The sequence below is a fragment of the Salmo salar genome, chromosome ssa10, assembly GCF_905237065.1.
Source record: "Salmo salar chromosome ssa10, Ssal_v3.1, whole genome shotgun sequence".
Taxonomy (NCBI): Eukaryota; Metazoa; Chordata; class Actinopteri; order Salmoniformes; family Salmonidae; genus Salmo; species Salmo salar.
In genome coordinates this window covers 94,978,392-94,996,274 of record NC_059451.1, presented here as the reverse complement: position 1 = coordinate 94,996,274, position 17,883 = coordinate 94,978,392, and the positions used below count along the sequence as shown (strand labels likewise).

At 41.1% G+C, this 17,883-nt stretch overlaps 1 protein-coding gene across 1 annotated transcript in view; it reads right to left on the bottom strand.

Moving 5' to 3' along the window:
* The window catches only part of LOC106561234 (C-Jun-amino-terminal kinase-interacting protein 2-like), a 154,497-nt gene that overhangs the window by 60,553 nt on the left and 76,061 nt on the right, over positions 1-17,883 (bottom strand). The window contains 1 exon segment of the mRNA XM_045688738.1: positions 9,764-9,869. Within this exon segment, the coding sequence (XP_045544694.1) occupies positions 9,764-9,869 (106 nt within the window).

Genomic DNA, 17,883 nt, shown 5'->3' with positions numbered 1-17,883 from the left:
GAGGTCATGGCTTTTGAGTACTTATACAGTGGTACTGTGTTCAGGCTGCACATAGAAAGGAAAATATATGTTAATAAGGGATTACAGTTACTTCAAATGGATTGTGATATGTGTATTGCTGATTTCATGTTGTGTTTTTGTTTTGATACAAATGTCACCAGATTGGGATCATGGAGTGGCAATTCTGCGAGGGGTTAGGGTGCTAACTTCAGGATCTGGTAACTCTTCCTAGAGGTCGCCAGTAGAATAAGAGAGTATGGGCTAATATAGAAAAAGTTTTAGCAGTAACATTATGTTATGCTTTTTGACATTTGTCTTAGAGATGGTATTAAGAAAAGGTTAATGTCTTAATTCATCATATAGTCAATGTTTGTGTGCTTTCCTGAAACAGAAATGTAATGAACTTAACTGTTGTTATGATCTGTGGTTTTTTGAGGTTATCATGGAAGGTGACGTCAGATGGTGTCTTAATGCATGGTAGAAATAATTTGACCATTTGTGTGTGAACCCCAAAACCCTCCCTAACCGGCTGAAGAAAGAGTGACAAAGACGTGCAATGAGAGACAGTGACTTTTACCACTCCTATCTGAGTCCGAGCCATAAACCTGAACCGGGGTGCTGAGAGCGCGTGTGGAGTGAGCGTGGAGAGAGAGAACAAGCTCAGGTGAGAGAATCGTGTACATAGGAGAAACGGAAATATCTACTTGGATATTAAAATGGGGACATTATCAAGGGCCATGAAATGTGACAGGCAAAAGTTACAAGTACCGTTAGGAAAATGAACTGTAAACGATATCTGAAGAAGACACGATAGAATGCTAAGTGCCGGGTGAAGGAATGGGGGGTGGTGGTAACGCCCTGCTAACTATTTAGACTAAGAATGCATTGAGATACTGATCTTTCTTTACCAGGCCACTCAGGACAGGAAAACAGGGACAAAAGGGGGCTGTAATGAGAAGAGGTATGACCGGCAATAAAAGGTTGTTTATAAATGTATGTTCTAACAGGGATGAGTGCCAAGTTGATAAACTGGAATTTGAGCCCTAGACTCAAAGTAAGCACTGAGGTCAGTCATTCTAAATTGACGGTGGATAATTTATAAAATGTTTTAGTTGTGATTGGGATACAGCGAGAGAGAATTGCTAAAGCATGATGAGGAGAGGAGGGCGCTGCTAACATTTATGTGGCCGAGAGAGTCTCCAGAAACTTATCTCTAAGTGTCATCCTGAGGGGAGGTGGTTTGTTTGGGGGAATCACTGGATCATAGCTTGGGAGAACCATGAAAGTTTTTAGTTTTTTTTGTCTTACCCTGTATTCCAAATGTTTATGTTGCATTGCATCAATGAGAGGTGCTAAGTTATTAAACATATACTTCGTTTCGTTTTTCTTTTCAAGTCAATATGTTTTTAGGTTTCGTGGAACATGAGGGTGTTCATTGTTCCAGAGGAGGGAATGATGTATATTGACTAACTGATTTGAGAAGGTGGTAGTATTTTTATAACTGTAGAAAATGCATTAGGAGTATAGTGTGCTATGGGTTAGATGTAATGCTAGAGGAGTATCATCCCCAGAGACTGTATATTGTTACAGGAGATAGCTCATAGAAGAGGGAGGATAGCTAACTGTACACAATATGGGGATTTAGTTGAACATTACACATACCTAGATCATGGTGAGAGTAGAAGAGATACCACTAGCATTTAAGACACTATGGTAAACTTATAGGACACCTGTGATTCAGTTTTGTTAGGTTGGATATTATTCCCAACTCATACATTTTCCCCCAACTTCTAACAGCCGGTGAACATTTGACAGATTACATGCAGGAGGTATTCTCACGGCAGGCGCTGTAGGGACAGTTACTGAAGGGCAGTACTAGTAGCGAAGGATGCTATATTGATAGCATGGAATTGGACTACTGCACAAATGAGGGGTATTGTGAGACTATAGTCATGGGCCATGTTGGAAGTAGCAATGGTTACTTTAGTAGCATTGTTGGTATATCAGTAATGACGACTCATGTCACATAGACTGGTTAGTGGTAACTGGGGGACCAATGGAAGGACAGGGGATGCTGTTATTCAAATATCACAAATGATGTTATCAGGAAATGACCCATGTGTTGCAGTGTGCATATCCTCAGGTGGAACCAAGATATAACCAAGGGCACGGGCTGAATTCTGGAGATTGAGTACATCAAGAGACACCAGGCGGGGGTATTGGGACAGCGTTGGTTGGGGACACACACTACTCTGTACAGTACCTGCAGCACTAAAGATCATCATGTCTCTCCTTGGGGTTTGCATAGTTCTCACGTGAAGTGAGGTCCAGCTGCATAATGGGTGAGTGAAGACACCATGACAGAGAGAGAGAGAGAGAGAGGGGTCATTGTACTCTGAACAAAATGTTGAAGGAATTGATGTAAAAGCAGATACAGTGCTGAGTTACCTCAAGAGGATGGAACGTGGATTAGGGATACGCACTTGCATATCAGGTGACGTGCCTATCAGGTGAAATGGAGCAGATGGGGAACAAAGTGAAAATGACATGACTTGGGAACACCTCTCGGAACCTGGGGCTGAAAGGGGAAGACTGGGTGAAAGCATGAGGAAGCTTTTTAGAGCTTTTATTTTTGTGGAACCCAGCAGGAAAGTATCCTGGAGGCATAGAGTCAGGTGAAGAGAGAGTGGGAATTGTCTGAGTCTCAGACTTTGGTTATCATGCATATATAATTATGCATAGCTTATCACATTGTTAATACTGTTATGTTTTGTGTGTCTTTTCGTTGCTTTCCAAGTCTTGTGCTATCACTCTCTTAGGAACCAGAAGGGGGAAGTGGAGAAACTAAAAGCTGCTCCATCTGACATGTAACAAGACTGCAGATTCAGCTGGAATGGCATTTTGTTATGTGATGATAGATGGGAATAAAATTGTGTGATCATAGTACAGAGGCCATAAGTCTCTGCATTTGTACACCTCGCGGTGACTGTTTGTTCATTGTTTGTTTAGTTGTTTGTTTGTTTGTTTGTTTAATTCATGTTTTATAATCATGTTAGTTTTTTATTCATGTTTTATTATCATTGTTTATGCATTTATTAGTCATTTCCAAGTTTATATGAATTGAACATTAGGATGCTATTGTTCAAGAGGGACTGTTGGATTCGACATTTTGAACATTGAGATATTAAATAAATGATATAGAAGAAGCATAGAATATTAGGAGTGAAAGAGACGACTGGGTTTTATGTCAGAAGTTAATGATTTTCTGTAGAAAGCCAGATGGCGTTGGAATGTGTTGGGGGATGGGAGGAGAGCACCATGTTGATACAGGAAAGACAGGTGGACATATGTGGATTAGGTAAGGTCAGGAGGTGAGGGTTGAGGTCGGGAGGTAAGGTCAGATCCCCTTAAGGGAGTAATAAGGGTTTTGTATCCTGTTACCCTTTTCCTGTTGAACCATAAGATGCAAGGATTGGAAAGAAGGAGGAGTGTCTTAAGTGGGTTGTATATAACTGTGATGGAGAGAAATGTTTTGCTGTCTGAATACAGTTGTACAGAACCCTTGGGAAGAATTAAACTTGGTTAAAGCTTATCTAGTGTCCGTGAGTTATTTACTCTGAAAAATAAGAACCTAACAATGTGTATGATATTGGATGTGATTTAGTAAGAGTGTGTACGATGTATGTATAAGAGTAAGACTATAATGTGTGCTGTCCAAATAAATAATAACTCCGCCAATTTTCATGGTTGAGTGTCTATGTGTGTAACATGTAGTGCGTATAGCCTTAATATTCATGATGATAATTGTAATCCTTATCATATCACCGTCATAGTTGCATCATAATTACCTTTAACATCATTGAAAAACACATCCCAGCATTTCCATAGCAATTGACGTTTCACATGATCATGAAAGAGACCTTGCATTACTCTACAGACGGCTTCACTACAGTACAAATGTATTCTGTACAATATGTTATTATTCCCCAATGCTCCTATTCTGATATCTTCCCCTTGCTTGTTGCAAACATTTATAAACTTGTAGACAAATACATAAAAAACATAGACAAACAAGAAACATATTAAATTATAAAACAGTTCTCGACAATAGAGAGAGAGGTAGAGAAGAGAAGAGAAGAGAAAAGAGAGAAAGAGAGAGTGAGAGAAGAGAGCGAGATCAGGTGTGTGTATGTATAAGTCCGTATGTGTAAGCGAGCATGTAATTGAGTACATGTGTGTTTATATCCACTTTATAGTGTTGAGATATTTTTACAGTTCCCATAATTTCTTTTTTTCGTAACCTGAAGTCCCTGTAGAATGTAGTACAGCCATGGTGTTATGGAGCTGTCTCAGAATAGCTGTCTATCTATAAAGAGTTTGTCCACAATGAGAAAGGCACGCTTACCCTTCTCCCTCTGTTGCTTCTGTACCGGATACAGTCTCTTACGACGTTCGTTTATCTCCCCTGGAAATTGGTCATTGAGACCGAATTTGGTCCGTTCAAGCTCCTTTCCCATGCTTTTGATCAGCTCCTTTTGTTGGCAGTGTTCAAATTTTGCGATGATCCTCGTTTTCAGATCATGCCATAGATTTTCAAGTCGATTTATGGCAAAACTGTAACCCGGCCACTCAGGAACATTCACTGTCTTCTTGGTAATCAACTCCAGTGTAGATTTGGCCTTGTGTTTTAGGTTATTGTCCTGCTGAAAGATGAATTCATCTCCCAGTGTCTGGTGGAAAGCAGATTGAACCAGGTTTTCCTCTAGGATTTTGGCTGTGCTTAGCTCCATTCGGTTACTTTTTTATCCTGAAAAACGCCCCAGTCCTTAATGATTGCAAGCATACCAATAACATGGTGCAGCCACCACTATGTGTGAAAATATGGAGAGCGGTATTATGTCGTATTGGATTTGTCCCAAACATGACACTTTGTTTCAGGACAAAAAGTGAATTGCTTTGACAATTTTTTTGCAGCATTACTTTAGTGCCTTGTTGCAAACAGGATGCATGTTTTGGAATATTTATATTCTATACAGGCTTCTTCTTTTCACTCTGTCAATTAGGTTAGTATTGAGGAGTAACTACAATGTTGTTGATCCATCCTCAGTTTTCTCCTACATTATCACAGCCATTAAACTCTGAAGCTGTTGGTGAAATCCCTGAGCGGTTTCCTTCCTCTCCGGCAGCTGAATTAGGAAGGACGCCTGTATCTTTGTCGTGACTGGGTGTATTGATACACCATCCAAGTGTAATTAATAACATCACCATGCTTAAATTAATATTCAATGTCTGCTTTTTTTTACCCATCTACCAATAGGTGCCCTTCTTTGCAAGGCATTGAGAAAACTTCCCTGGTCTTTGAATATGTGTTTGAACTGTACTGCTCAACTGAGGGACCTTACATTTAATTACATGTGTGGGGTACAGAGATTAGGTAGTCATTCAAAAATCATGGTAAACACTGTTATTGCACACCGAGTGAGTCCATGCAACTTATTATGTGACTTGTTAAGGACATTTTTAATCCTGAACTTTAGTCTTGCCATAACGAAGGGCAATACATGACCTTTCAGCTGTTCAGTTTGTTTTCATTTGTACACATTTCTAAAAACATAATTCCACTTTGACATTATGGTGTATTGTGTGTAGGCCAGTGATAAAACATCTCTATTTAAACAATTTTAAATTCAGGTTGTGTGAATACTTTCAGAAGGTGCTGTGCGAGACAGAGACATAAGAAAGAAAGAAAGAAAGAAAGAAAGAAAGAAAGAAAGAAAGAAAGAAAGAAAGAAAGAAAGAAAGAAAGAAAGAAAGAAAGAAAGAAAGAAAGAAAGAAAGAAAGAAAGAAAGAAAGAAAGAAAGGAAGGAGTAGGGAGGTAAAGGGAGACACTCCTTTCATCTGATAGCTCAGTGATTCATGCCTGGGTCTGACTCAAAGGACTTGTAGTCTTCTGTCTGCTCCCAACAGACTGACTCCCCTCCCTCTTTCTCTCGCTCTCTTGCATTCATTCATTCTGTTTTTCTCTCTACTAATTTCTCTATTCTACTCCCAAAGATTGATAGATGCCAATGTAAGGGCTAACAGGAAAATGAGCCATCTGCTTCCACCTGACCAGGCGTTCACTGAGATTCATTATAAGGGGTAAACAGAGGAGGGAAAACAACTTCGACTCATGCTCATTTCTAGCTCATCTCTTGAGCTCGTCTGTAGCTTATTTCTAACTCCCAGACACAGACAGACACAGTCAAGTCATGAGACTGCAGGGAAACATGCAGAAACTGTCAGGAGAAATCAGACTCAAACCTCCCTCTCCTCTCCACTGAAGCATTATGGGAAATATAGGCCAGTGTTCTCTACTCTCCCTTCCTCTCCTCTTTACTCAATCTGCATAAGAATCACAGTGAGAACATGTTTACCTGTGAAAGTACCAAAGTTAGTAAAAAATAATACTACTACAACATAATCATTCATGTTATTCAGAATGTCAATATTAGGGATTACAAACCACTGGATTTGCTTCTCTGTGTGTGATGGGGAAATGATCTATTATTAGGTTGATTATTTCTGTATGTATGTGCAGTATGTGTATGTGCTGGCATGTAAGTATCGCAGCTTACTACAATTCAACCAAGTGGAAAAACATCATTACACACATGAAAATATCTATGTTTTCTTCATTCTCAAAGCATTCTGTGTCATCTTCAAAAATACATTAGTAACTGCAACAGTTTCCACCAATAGGATAGAGGGAGGCATGGGCTTATGTTGTCAAAACATTACATTTTAAAGTTTTCAAATCTTCTCTCCAACTAAATGCCCTTTCTGGTATTTTAAGATATTAGATGATTGAGACTCATATCTCTGTTACTGACATAATCAGTTTAAGCCAGTTTATGATGGTGTGTGTGTGTATGTGTGTGTTTGTTTACTGTATTTGATTGGGTGATTGTCATCTACCAGTCTCAAGCCATTGTCAGTCGTTAAGCCTCTCTCACACAGTCAGTGGTTTCTGTTAGTATACACACGTGCCATCATTTATGTGTTTGTGTATGTGTATATGTATAGTGCATTCGGAAAGTATTCAGACCCCCTCCTTTTTCTACATTTTGTTACGTTACAGCCTTATTCTTAAATTGATTAAATATTTCCCCCCCTCATCAATCTACACACAATACCCCATAATGACAAAAAAAACGTTTTTTAGATTTTTTTGCAAATGTATAAAAAATAAAAACAGAAATACCTTATTTACATAAGTATTCTGACCCTTTGCTATGAGACTCGAAATTGAGCTCAGGTGCATCCTGTTTCCATTGATCATCATTGAGATGTTTCTACAACTTGACTGAGTCCACCTGTGGTAAATGTGGAAAAGCACACCCCTGTATATATAAGATCCCACAGTTTATGGTAGAGTGGCCAGACGGAAGCCACTCCTCAGTAAAAGGCACATGACAGCCCACTTGGAGTTTGCCAAAAGGCACCTAAAGGACTCTCAGACCATGAGAAACAAGATTCTCTGGTCTGATGAAACCAAAATTGAACTCTTTGGCCTAAATGCCAAGCGTCACATCTGAAAGAGACCTGGCACCATCACTACGGTGAATAATGGTGCAGGCTAAAATAATGGTGTGGGGATGTTTTTTAGCGGCAGGGACTGGGAGACTAGTCAGGATCGAGGGAAGGATGAACGGAGCAAAGTACAGAGAGATCCTTAATGAAAACCTGCTCCACAGCACTCAGGATCTCAGACTGGGGCCAAGGTTCACCTTCGAACAGGACAACAACTTGAAACGCACACACAAAACACACTTACGCACACTTACACACACACACACACACACACACACACACACACACACACACACACACACACACACACACACACACACACACACACACACACACACACACACACACACACACACTGAACTCTGAAGCTCTGTGTTTAATCCAGAGTGTTGGTCTGATGTCAGCAGGATTAGTTTCTGTGGGGATGAGCAACGTGGTGGGGGTGGGGTTGATTATGTAACATAACACAGAGTAACACCATCTCTGGCATACACCCACACATTTTTGAACTGAGCAGACTGGGACTGTGTGCACCGTTGGGTTATCTGCATTTGAAATATGACATCTTAGATTGCAAGGATACAAGCGTTTCCCTCGACTTGCTTTCTGAGGTTGTATTTTTTTAGGGTCTTCTCTACACATTGACAAATTGCTTTGTAGAAAGGACTTTGCATGTCACTGAAAAAATCTAACTAGATTCCTCTGGCTTTTTGTTGCTGGATTAATGAGGCAGAAGCAAAAACATCCCATTTAGATTTGTGCCATAAGATTAACAGTAGAAACCATCTCTCTCTCTCTCTCTCTGTCTCTCTCTCTCTCTCTCTCTCTCTCTCTCTCTCTCTCTCTCTCTCTCTCTCTCTCTCTCTCTCTCTCTCTCTCTCTCTCTCTCTCTCTCTCTCTCTCTCTCTCTCTCTCTCTCTCTCTTCTAATCCCTGTATCCCTACACATACAGTGGGGATTCGAGGGAGGAAAAAGGAGGGAGGGGAATAAGATAGAGAGGAGGGGGGTTTCGAGGTAGGAGGAAGGGAGGTTTTCTCTGAGCGGATCTCTGCATAGCACGGAGGAAGGAATGGGCAGACAAGGGAGAGAGGGGAGGAGAGGTAGAAGGGAATGATGAGGGAGGAAGAAGGTTGTCTCTGCATAGCAGCAAACTGCACTGGATCATTCACCCTGTGCTGCAGCCATGGCTCAGAGCCACACAAATAAAACATTCACATCCCTCGGGAGAGAGAGGGGAGACAAAGACGGAGAGAACGGGGGAGAGAGAGGGGAAGGAAGAGAGAGAGAGGGGGAGACAAAGATGGAGAGAACGGGGCAGAGAGAGGGGGAGATATGAAAGACAGGAAACAGACCCAGTGCTTCTCCAGTACTACAGGACTGGATTATTCCTACCAGATCTCGGTCTCTAAGAGGGGATCTGAGTTGTACATTACAGCACAGTTCCATTCATATTCTGCTCTGATGTTGGAGCTGATGTTGATAGGATGGAAATGAAAGAGCAGGGCTGTGCTTAGTGCATCTATAAGGTCACTAATGTAATGACGGCAGCACTGGTCACACAGGTATTAACAGCTAGTTACACTGTCACTTATATAAGAGATAAGCAGAGCAACACAGAAATTGGCAGTCTATCACTCTCTCTCTCTCTCTCTCTCTCACTCTCTCTCTCTCTCTCTCTCATTTTCGATCTTTCTCTAGCTCACCCTCTCTCTCTACTTGTTATTAACTACCTAAGGGGAACGGCAGACACCATTAGCAACTTTTAATAAAAGCCATGAGCACCACGTGTTGACACAGCCGCACAAAGAAACCCAAACAGTTTGACATACAAGTTGCTTAGCTTCAAATGTGTAGGAAGACATCAATCAATCAAATGTATTTATAAAGCCCTTTTTACATCAGCCGTTGTCACAAAGTGCTGTACGGAAACCCAGCCTAAAACCCCAAACAGCAAGCCATGCAGATGTATTTTTGTTTTATTCTATATGAGGATATTTTAGTAGTTTGCAGCAGTAGTTTGTAGCCATCTGCAAGTTAATCTATTTAATGATGAGTGCAGAATAGCCACCAGAAAAGTTATTTTAATTACAGACCTGCTGTTTCACTACATTACATTGGTGTGCGTGTGCCTGTGCGTTTGTCTGTGTGCATTCTTGCATGTGTATGTATGCGTGTGTGTTTGTGTCATACCTTTTCATAGGGATCAGAGTCATAGTTGAGTCCTATTCCACAGTCGTCTGTGATTTCAGACAGATCCTCATCATCAAACTCCTCAAGACTAATGTCATGGGAAGGCCTGGAAGAAAAGGAGGGAGAACGTTAAAAGTACACACAGATAGTAGACACACCACACCCACCATCATAAACTGGCTTAAACTGATTATCAGGAGCAGAGATAGCAGAGACACACACACATTTGTGACACACACACCAGTTTGGGATTTCACCCCCAGTCCTCATGTACCTGACCGCTCCTCCCTTCAAAGGGGAGCATCTCTCTGACTCATGTCCACACAGATTGCTCCGACCCTGGGGAAGCCTGCTCTGAGATATGGCCTGTCACTGTCTGTCTGTCACTGTCTGTCTGGGTCTGTGCCTCATTCACCACACAAGACACAAGAACTCACACACCCTCCATCTTTTGCTTTGCTCTCTAAGCAGACAGAGGAGTTCAGCACTATTCTCTATTTTTTCAGGTCCCCAGTTTACAGACATAACAGTGCTTAAATGACTTCATCATCCTGTTTTCTTAGTTTCTATAAAACATCTGTATATCTGTGGTCCATTAGTTCCAACAGAGGCTCAGCTCTCTACTCAGCCCTCTACTCCATTAGTAAGAGACTGTGAGGCTCAGAGGGAAATGCTGCATTGCAGGTTTTCTAGTGAGGACAGGACAGTCCAGACAGGGCCTAGTACAGATGTATACAGAGCCACTGCGAAGCAGGGTAGGTCAGAAAATACATCGGGGGTAGAAATGTGAAGCTAGATAACTGTCTAAATCAGGGCAGAACTGCATACCTTATCAAAGCTCAATCAGTAATAAAATCAGTGCTAAATCAACAATCATGACTAGTTCACACACACACACACACACACACACACACACACACACACACACACACACACACACACACACACACACACACACACACACACACACACACACACACACACACACACACACACACACACACACACACCACACACACACACACAGCTCCTGACCAGCAGGACAGAATTTGGTATGTCATCAAATATGAAGTGCTGTGTGAAAATAAACTATTCAGGCCTTTGTGAGCGCTCTTTACAGGACTGTTGTTTCTGTATCAGTGTGTGTAGAAACTATCTCCAATTATGTTAATATTAAAATAGACAACTTGGTAAATATCTGGAGAAGTATTTTCCAGCACATTGTTATTCATGACCTTGGAGAGGTGTTCATATCTCAGTGTATTGTGCTTTATATCTGTATTACTGATTAACACTGTTGGAAACGGTTAAACGTTGAACATTGAGATATTAACTAAATGATAAGGAGTGGAAGAGAATGGGTTTTATGTCAGAAGTTAAGGGTTCTCTGTAGAAAGCTAGAAGGCTTTAGAATGTGATTGATGGAGGAGAGGAGAGTGACGTGTTGATTTATGGAAGACAGATGGATATCTGTGGATTAGTTGAAGGAGGGATTGAGGTCAGGAGGTGAGGGTTGAGGTCAGGAGGTGTGGACAGAGTCCCTTAAGGGAGTAATAAGGGTTTGGTATCCTGTTAACCTCTTTCTGTTGAACAATAAGATGTAAGGATTGGAGAGATGGCCTGTCTTAATTAGGATGTATATAACTGTGATGGAGAGAAATGTTTTGCTGTCTGAATACAGCTGTACAGAACCTTTGGGAAGGATTAAACTTGGTTAAAGCTTCTCTAGTGTCTGTGAGTTATTTAGATCTGTAAAATAAGAACCTAACAACACTAAGTGCTTATTATGCAGTAGCTAGGGGATTTCCAATGACACAGCCAAAACAAGGGACATCTCCACTCTTTAGGAATGTAGTGAAGTAAAAGTAAAAGTAATCAAAACTATAAAGAGTCAAGTAAAGTACAGATACCTCAAAAAACTACTTAAGTAGTACCTTAAAGTATTTTTACTTACCGTAATTTCCGGACTATTAAGGGCACCTGAATATAAGCCGCACCCACTGAATTTAAAAAATATATTATTTTGAACATAAATAAGCCGCAGGTGCCTACCGGTACATTGAAACAAATTAACTTTACACAGGCTTTAACGAAACACGGCTTGTAACAAAAATAAATAGGCTTTAACGAAACATGGCTTGTAACAAAAAATTAAAAATTTGCAGTAAACTTTAGTTGTCTTTTTGCACTGAGTCAATTCCTCACGCTGCTGTTTCCAACGTCTTATCATCGACTCATTAAGACCAAGCTCCCGTGCAGCAGCTCTATTTCCTTATCCAACAGCCAGATCAATCGCCTTCAACTTGAAAGCTGCATCATATGCATTTCTCTGTGTCTTTGCCATGATGAGGGTGACAAAATGACTACCGTAATCAGAATGATGGGAAGTTTGAGAGTGCTCAATTTAATCTAAACAGTAAACAAAAAAGTTGTTTGACCTTAACCCGTTCGGCAATTTCATTGGTCTAATGAAAGCTTCATGCCGCCAAAAAACTGAGCACGTCACAATGTGTTTTTATGGAGAAAAAAAATTGAAAGCAGGAAAAATCCATATATTAGCCGCGTCATTGTTTAAGCCGCGAGGTTCAAAGCCTGGGAAAAAAGCTGCGGCTTATAGTCCGGAATTTACGGTAAGTACTTTACACCACTGCAAATACATTTACTTTTAATTGAAAGAGACAGGTATAAACTCTTTATCTCCTCTATCTTTCATCTCTCTCTTACTTCATAATTTCTCTCTCTCTACCTCTCATCTTTCACACACCAAAATGTTGCTACATCTTTTGAAATGTTTATTTAGTTGATGGCTCCTGAATTGTAGTACAATTGTGGTGTGATGTCTGCCTGAAAGTCACCTATAAAGTGTAATAAAAACCTAACAGTATACAGTATTTCACGCATGTTGACTAAACATCAGATCACATCGTATTTCTACATACCATTAGTAATAACACTGTGGACTCTATTTTTGGCAGGTGTTAAGGTGGCGCTAGTGTCAAACACACGCTCTTAGGCAATTTCGACTTGTAAAAGCCAGCGCTCTGCTGTTTTGTAACCCTGGCGCCAGTAATTTACCTGTCTTATATCAACTCGCTTGTGCTGCGTTGGGAGGGGTGGAAATATTGTAGGTGTGTCTTTAAAAATGTGTGCCAAAGTGCCCATTTCCAGCAGTGATACTGGTGATATTTAATACTCACTGGTTGCTGGTCTTGGGAATAACGCAGTTGGTTATGGCATCGATTTTGCTAGAGGAGGCGCACAGTAGCCTAATCAGTAGCCTAATCAGTAGCCTAATCAGTAGCCTATAACCAATGTCTTATTCAAATATAATGAGCAACATGTTTTTTCTTTATATTGGACATCATTTTTCTGATCGCTGCCCTTGGTAGCCTCGGCTATTGACCGGTTTGTTTACCTTTCAAATGGCAAGGTCACTAACAGGCCATATACATGGTGATGGTAGGCTAATATTACTATAATAGAGTTTAACGTTTGGGCATTGTCCAATTGTTCTTGGCTCGAATATGCAGTGCATTTAAGAAATGTGAATGCAATGTTTGTAGACAAATATTTCCATGTTAAAGTCAATAACAAAAACTAGATTGGCTACATGTTTGTTATAACTAGGCCTATTGTAGGGTTACTGTATACTATATAATAAACTGTGTTCAATGGATAGGAAAAACATCCATGCCTCAGGTCGAAGGGCCCTTAGTCCTACATGTGTACACATTGCCTTATGCTCATAGAACAAGACATTCGATTCATGATATCGTGTTTTTGACCAAATGCTATGAAGAAACATTGCTGTTTTAAAAACAGATTGATTGTTATATTATTTAATTTGATTAAAAACCAAACTTATTAGAAAGATTCACTGTCCATGAGTTTATGTTGAGAACGGACATGGCTCGAATGCAATGGAATATCTTCTGCTATTTCTGAAGAAGTGCAAATATGATGTAAACAAAATATCTGATCATTTACACATCAAAGAAAAGTGTCTCAGCTCAACAAAACCATCTTTCCTGGTTTACCACGGCAAATCTCCTGTGGCAATTTCCCGACCCTTTGTATGAATGGAAACTAATGTTTGTCATGTCCTGGCCAGTATAAGGGTTAATTGTTATTGTAGTTTGGTCAGGACGTGGCAGAGGGTATTTATTTTATGTGGTCCGGGGTGGTGTTTTGGAAAAAGGGTGTTTGATTTAATATTTCCGGGTTTTTGGTTTATGGTCTATGTTTATGTATTTCTATGTGTTGTCTAGTAAGTGTGTTTCTATGTGGAGTTAATTGGGGTGGACTTCCAATTGAAGGCAGCTGTGTGGTGTTGCCTTTGATTGGAAGTCCTATATTAGTTGGGTGTGTTTGTCTGTGTGTTTGTTGGAAATTGTTCTGTGTTTAGCCTTGTGCCTTGCCAGACTGTCAGTGGATCGTTCGTTCTCTTGTTTGTTGTTTTTGTGTTCGTTTTTGATTTAATAAATGTTCAAAATGAACAAACACAGTCCTGCTGCATTTTGGTCCTCCTTCACCGACGATAACCGTGACAATGTTGGTGTAGCCTACTGTTATTATTTTATTTGTTTCCTATTTATAGTATCCAAAAGTGTCTCGTGTGGTCATTTATTATCAACATCAGGGGTACAATATCCTAGACTGTCCATATTTGAAATGTGTAACTAAACCAACTCAATCGTGGGGATTGAGTTACTTGTGCCAGAAGGGCGTGGGCTAGAATCAAACCAACGCCACCACAATAGACATATACAGTACCAGTCAAAAGTGTGGACACACCAACTAATTTCTTTATTTTTACTATTTTCTACAACTTAGAATAATAGTGAAGACATCAAAACTATGAAATAACACATACAGAATCATGTAGTAACCAAAAAGTTTTCAACCAAAATATATTTTAGATTTTAAATTCTTCAAAGTAGCCCCCCTTTGCATTGATGACAGCTATGCACACTCTTGGCATTCTCTCAACCAGCTTCATGAGGAATGTTTTCCAACAGTCTTGAAGGAGTTCCCACATATACTGAGCACTTGTTGGCTGCTTTTTCTTCACATTGCGGTCCAACTCATCCCAAACCATCTCAATTGGGTTGAGGTTGGGTGATTGTGGAGGCCAGGTCATCTGATGCAGCACTCCATCACTCTCCTTGGTCAAATAGCACTTACACAGCCTGGAGGTGTAAAACCCTATGCCGGGGATGAGAAGCAGGTGCGGGGAGCTAAACATTTATTCAGGAACAGACATGAAACAAGACAGGAATAACGTCAGCACACGGGTATACAAGGACATAAGACAATCAATACAGAAGCAGTGAACAGAGCGGGGAACCAGACAGATATAGGGAAGTTAAGGACAGAGGTGATTGAGTCCAGGTGAGTCCAATAATCACTAATGCGCGTGACGGGGGGACGGCAGGTGTGCGTAATGATGATGGCAGAAGTGCGCAATGCTGGGGAGCCTGGCGCCCTCGAGTGCCAGGGGGGAAGAGAGGGAGCAGGCGTGTCAGGAGGTGTGTTTTGGGTCATTGTCCTGTAGAAAAACATATGATAGTCCCACTAAGTGCAAAGCAGATGGGATGGCGTATCGCTGCAAAATACTGTGGAAGCCATGCTGTTTAAGTGTGCCTTGAATTGTAAATAAATCACTGACAGTGTCACCAGCAAAGCACCCCCATACATCACACCTCCTCCTCCATGCTTCACGGTGGGTACCACACATACAGAGATCAACCGTTCACCTACTCTGCATCTCACACAGACACGGTGGTTGGAACCAAAAATTTCAACAGACCAAAGGACACATTTCCACCTGTCTAATGTCCATTGCTCGTGTTTCTTGGCCCAAGCAAGTCTATTCCTCTTATCGGTGTCCTTTAGTAGTGGCTTCTTTGCAGCAATTCGACCATGAAGGCCTGATTCATGCAGTCTCCTCCGAACAGTTGATGTTGAGATGTTTCTGTTACTTGAACTCTGTGAAGCAATTTTTGGGGCCGCAATCTGGAGGTGCAGTTAACTCTAATGACCTTATCCTCTGCAGCAGAGGTAACTCTGGGTCTTCCTTTCCTGTGGCGGTCCTCATGAGAACCAGTTTCATCATAGCACTTTTTTGCAACTACACTTCAAGAAAATGTGAAAGTTCTTAAAATTTTGGGGATTGACTGACCTTCATGTCTTAAAGTAATGATTGACTGTCATTTCTCTTTGCTTATTTGAGCTGTTTGAGGCTGCTCCAAAACACCACCGGTGGAGAAAAAGTATTCAGAGTGGACTTCTAGTCCTACTCAGGAGGCGTGCACACCATCCAGGAATAAAGAACTCTCCGGAAAGAAGAAATGCGGGGGTGTATGTTTCATGATTAACTACTCATGGTGTTATCGTCGCCAAACACATTGGCTCCAGGTCATCTACAAGACCCTGCTAGGTAAAGCCCCCTTATCTCCGCTCACTGGTCACCATAGCAGCACCCACCTGTAGCACGCGCTCCAGCAGGTATATCTCTCTGGTCACCCCTAAAGCCAACTCCTCCTTTGGTCGTCTCTCCTTCCAGTTCTCTGCTGCCAATGACTGGAACGAACTACAAAAATCTCTGAAACTGGAAACACTTATCTCCCTCACTAGCTTTAAGCACCAGCTATCAGAGCAGCTCCCAGATCACTGCAGCTGTACATAGCACATCTATAATTTAGCCCAAACTACTACCTCTTCCCCTACTGTATTTATTTATTTTATTTATTATTTTGCTCCTTTGCAATATTTGAACTTTGAACTTTCTTCAAATTACAAATCTACAATTCCAGTGTTTTACTTGCTATACTTTATTTACTTTGCCACCATGGCCTTTTTTGCCTTTACCTCCCTTATCTCACATCCTTTGCTCACATTGTATATAGTCTTATTTTTGTCTACTATATCATTGATTGTATGTTGTTTTACTCCATGTGTAAAGTGTTGTCGAACTGCTTTGCTTTATCTTGGCCAGGTCGCAATTGTAAATGAGAACTTATTCTCAACTTGCCTACCTGGTTAAATAAAGGTGAAATAAAATTTAAAAAAATAAAATTGTGATAACATACATACATACATACTCAAGTCCTTTCGTTCACCCAACCTATAATACCTCACAATCAAATGCCGATGTCACAACGTCCACAGAAGGTGGCGCCTCTCCCCGTTCGGGCGGCGGGCGCCGGCCTACTAGTTGCCACCGATCCCCTTTTCTGTTTCGTTTGGTGATGTCTGTTTAGGTTAGCACCTGTTTTGGGTTAGGTCATTAGTGGGGTTATTCAGTCTGTCTGTTTTTGGTTTGGGGTTATGCGGGATTAATTTTGTTTCGTCCTACGTAGGTTGGGGATTTGATTATGCTCCACTGTGCTGTATTTTAGGCATGAGGGTCTGCTGGGCTGCGTCCCAGCTCATTTTGGATTTTATTCCTATTTTTTTTAGTTTGGTACCCTGCCTTGGATTTTTGGACTCATTTCATTAAACGTGTGTTTCACGTAGTTCTGTCTCCTGCGCCTGACTTCACCCCTCCTACACGTTAAAGATGGTTTCTGACAGCCGACCGTATTACCTCCTAAGAGAATTCTCTTCGGTTATAGTGACAGCCATGTATATTCACCCTCAAGCCGATACCACGACGGCCCTCAAAGAACTACACTGGACCATATGCAAACTGGAAACCACATACCTGAGGCCACATTTATTGTAGCTTGGGATTTTAACAAAGTAAATCTGAGGAAAACGCTACTGAAGTTCTATCAACACATTGACTGTAGTACTCCCGCTGGGAAAACATTGGATCACTGCTACTCAACTTTTCAAAATGCCTACAAGAACCTTCCCCGCCTAACGTCAGTACAGAGACAAAGTGGAGTCCCAATTCAACGGCTCAGACATGAGAAGTATGTGGCAGGGTCAACAGACAATCAAGGACTACAAAGGGAAAACCAGCCACGTCACAGACACCGACATCTTGCATCCGGACCAGCTAAACACCTTCTTTGCCCACTTCGAGGATAACACAGTGCCACCAACGCGGCCTGCTACCAAGGACTGTGGGCTCTCCTTCCCAGTGACCAACGTTAGTAGACACTTAAGCGTTT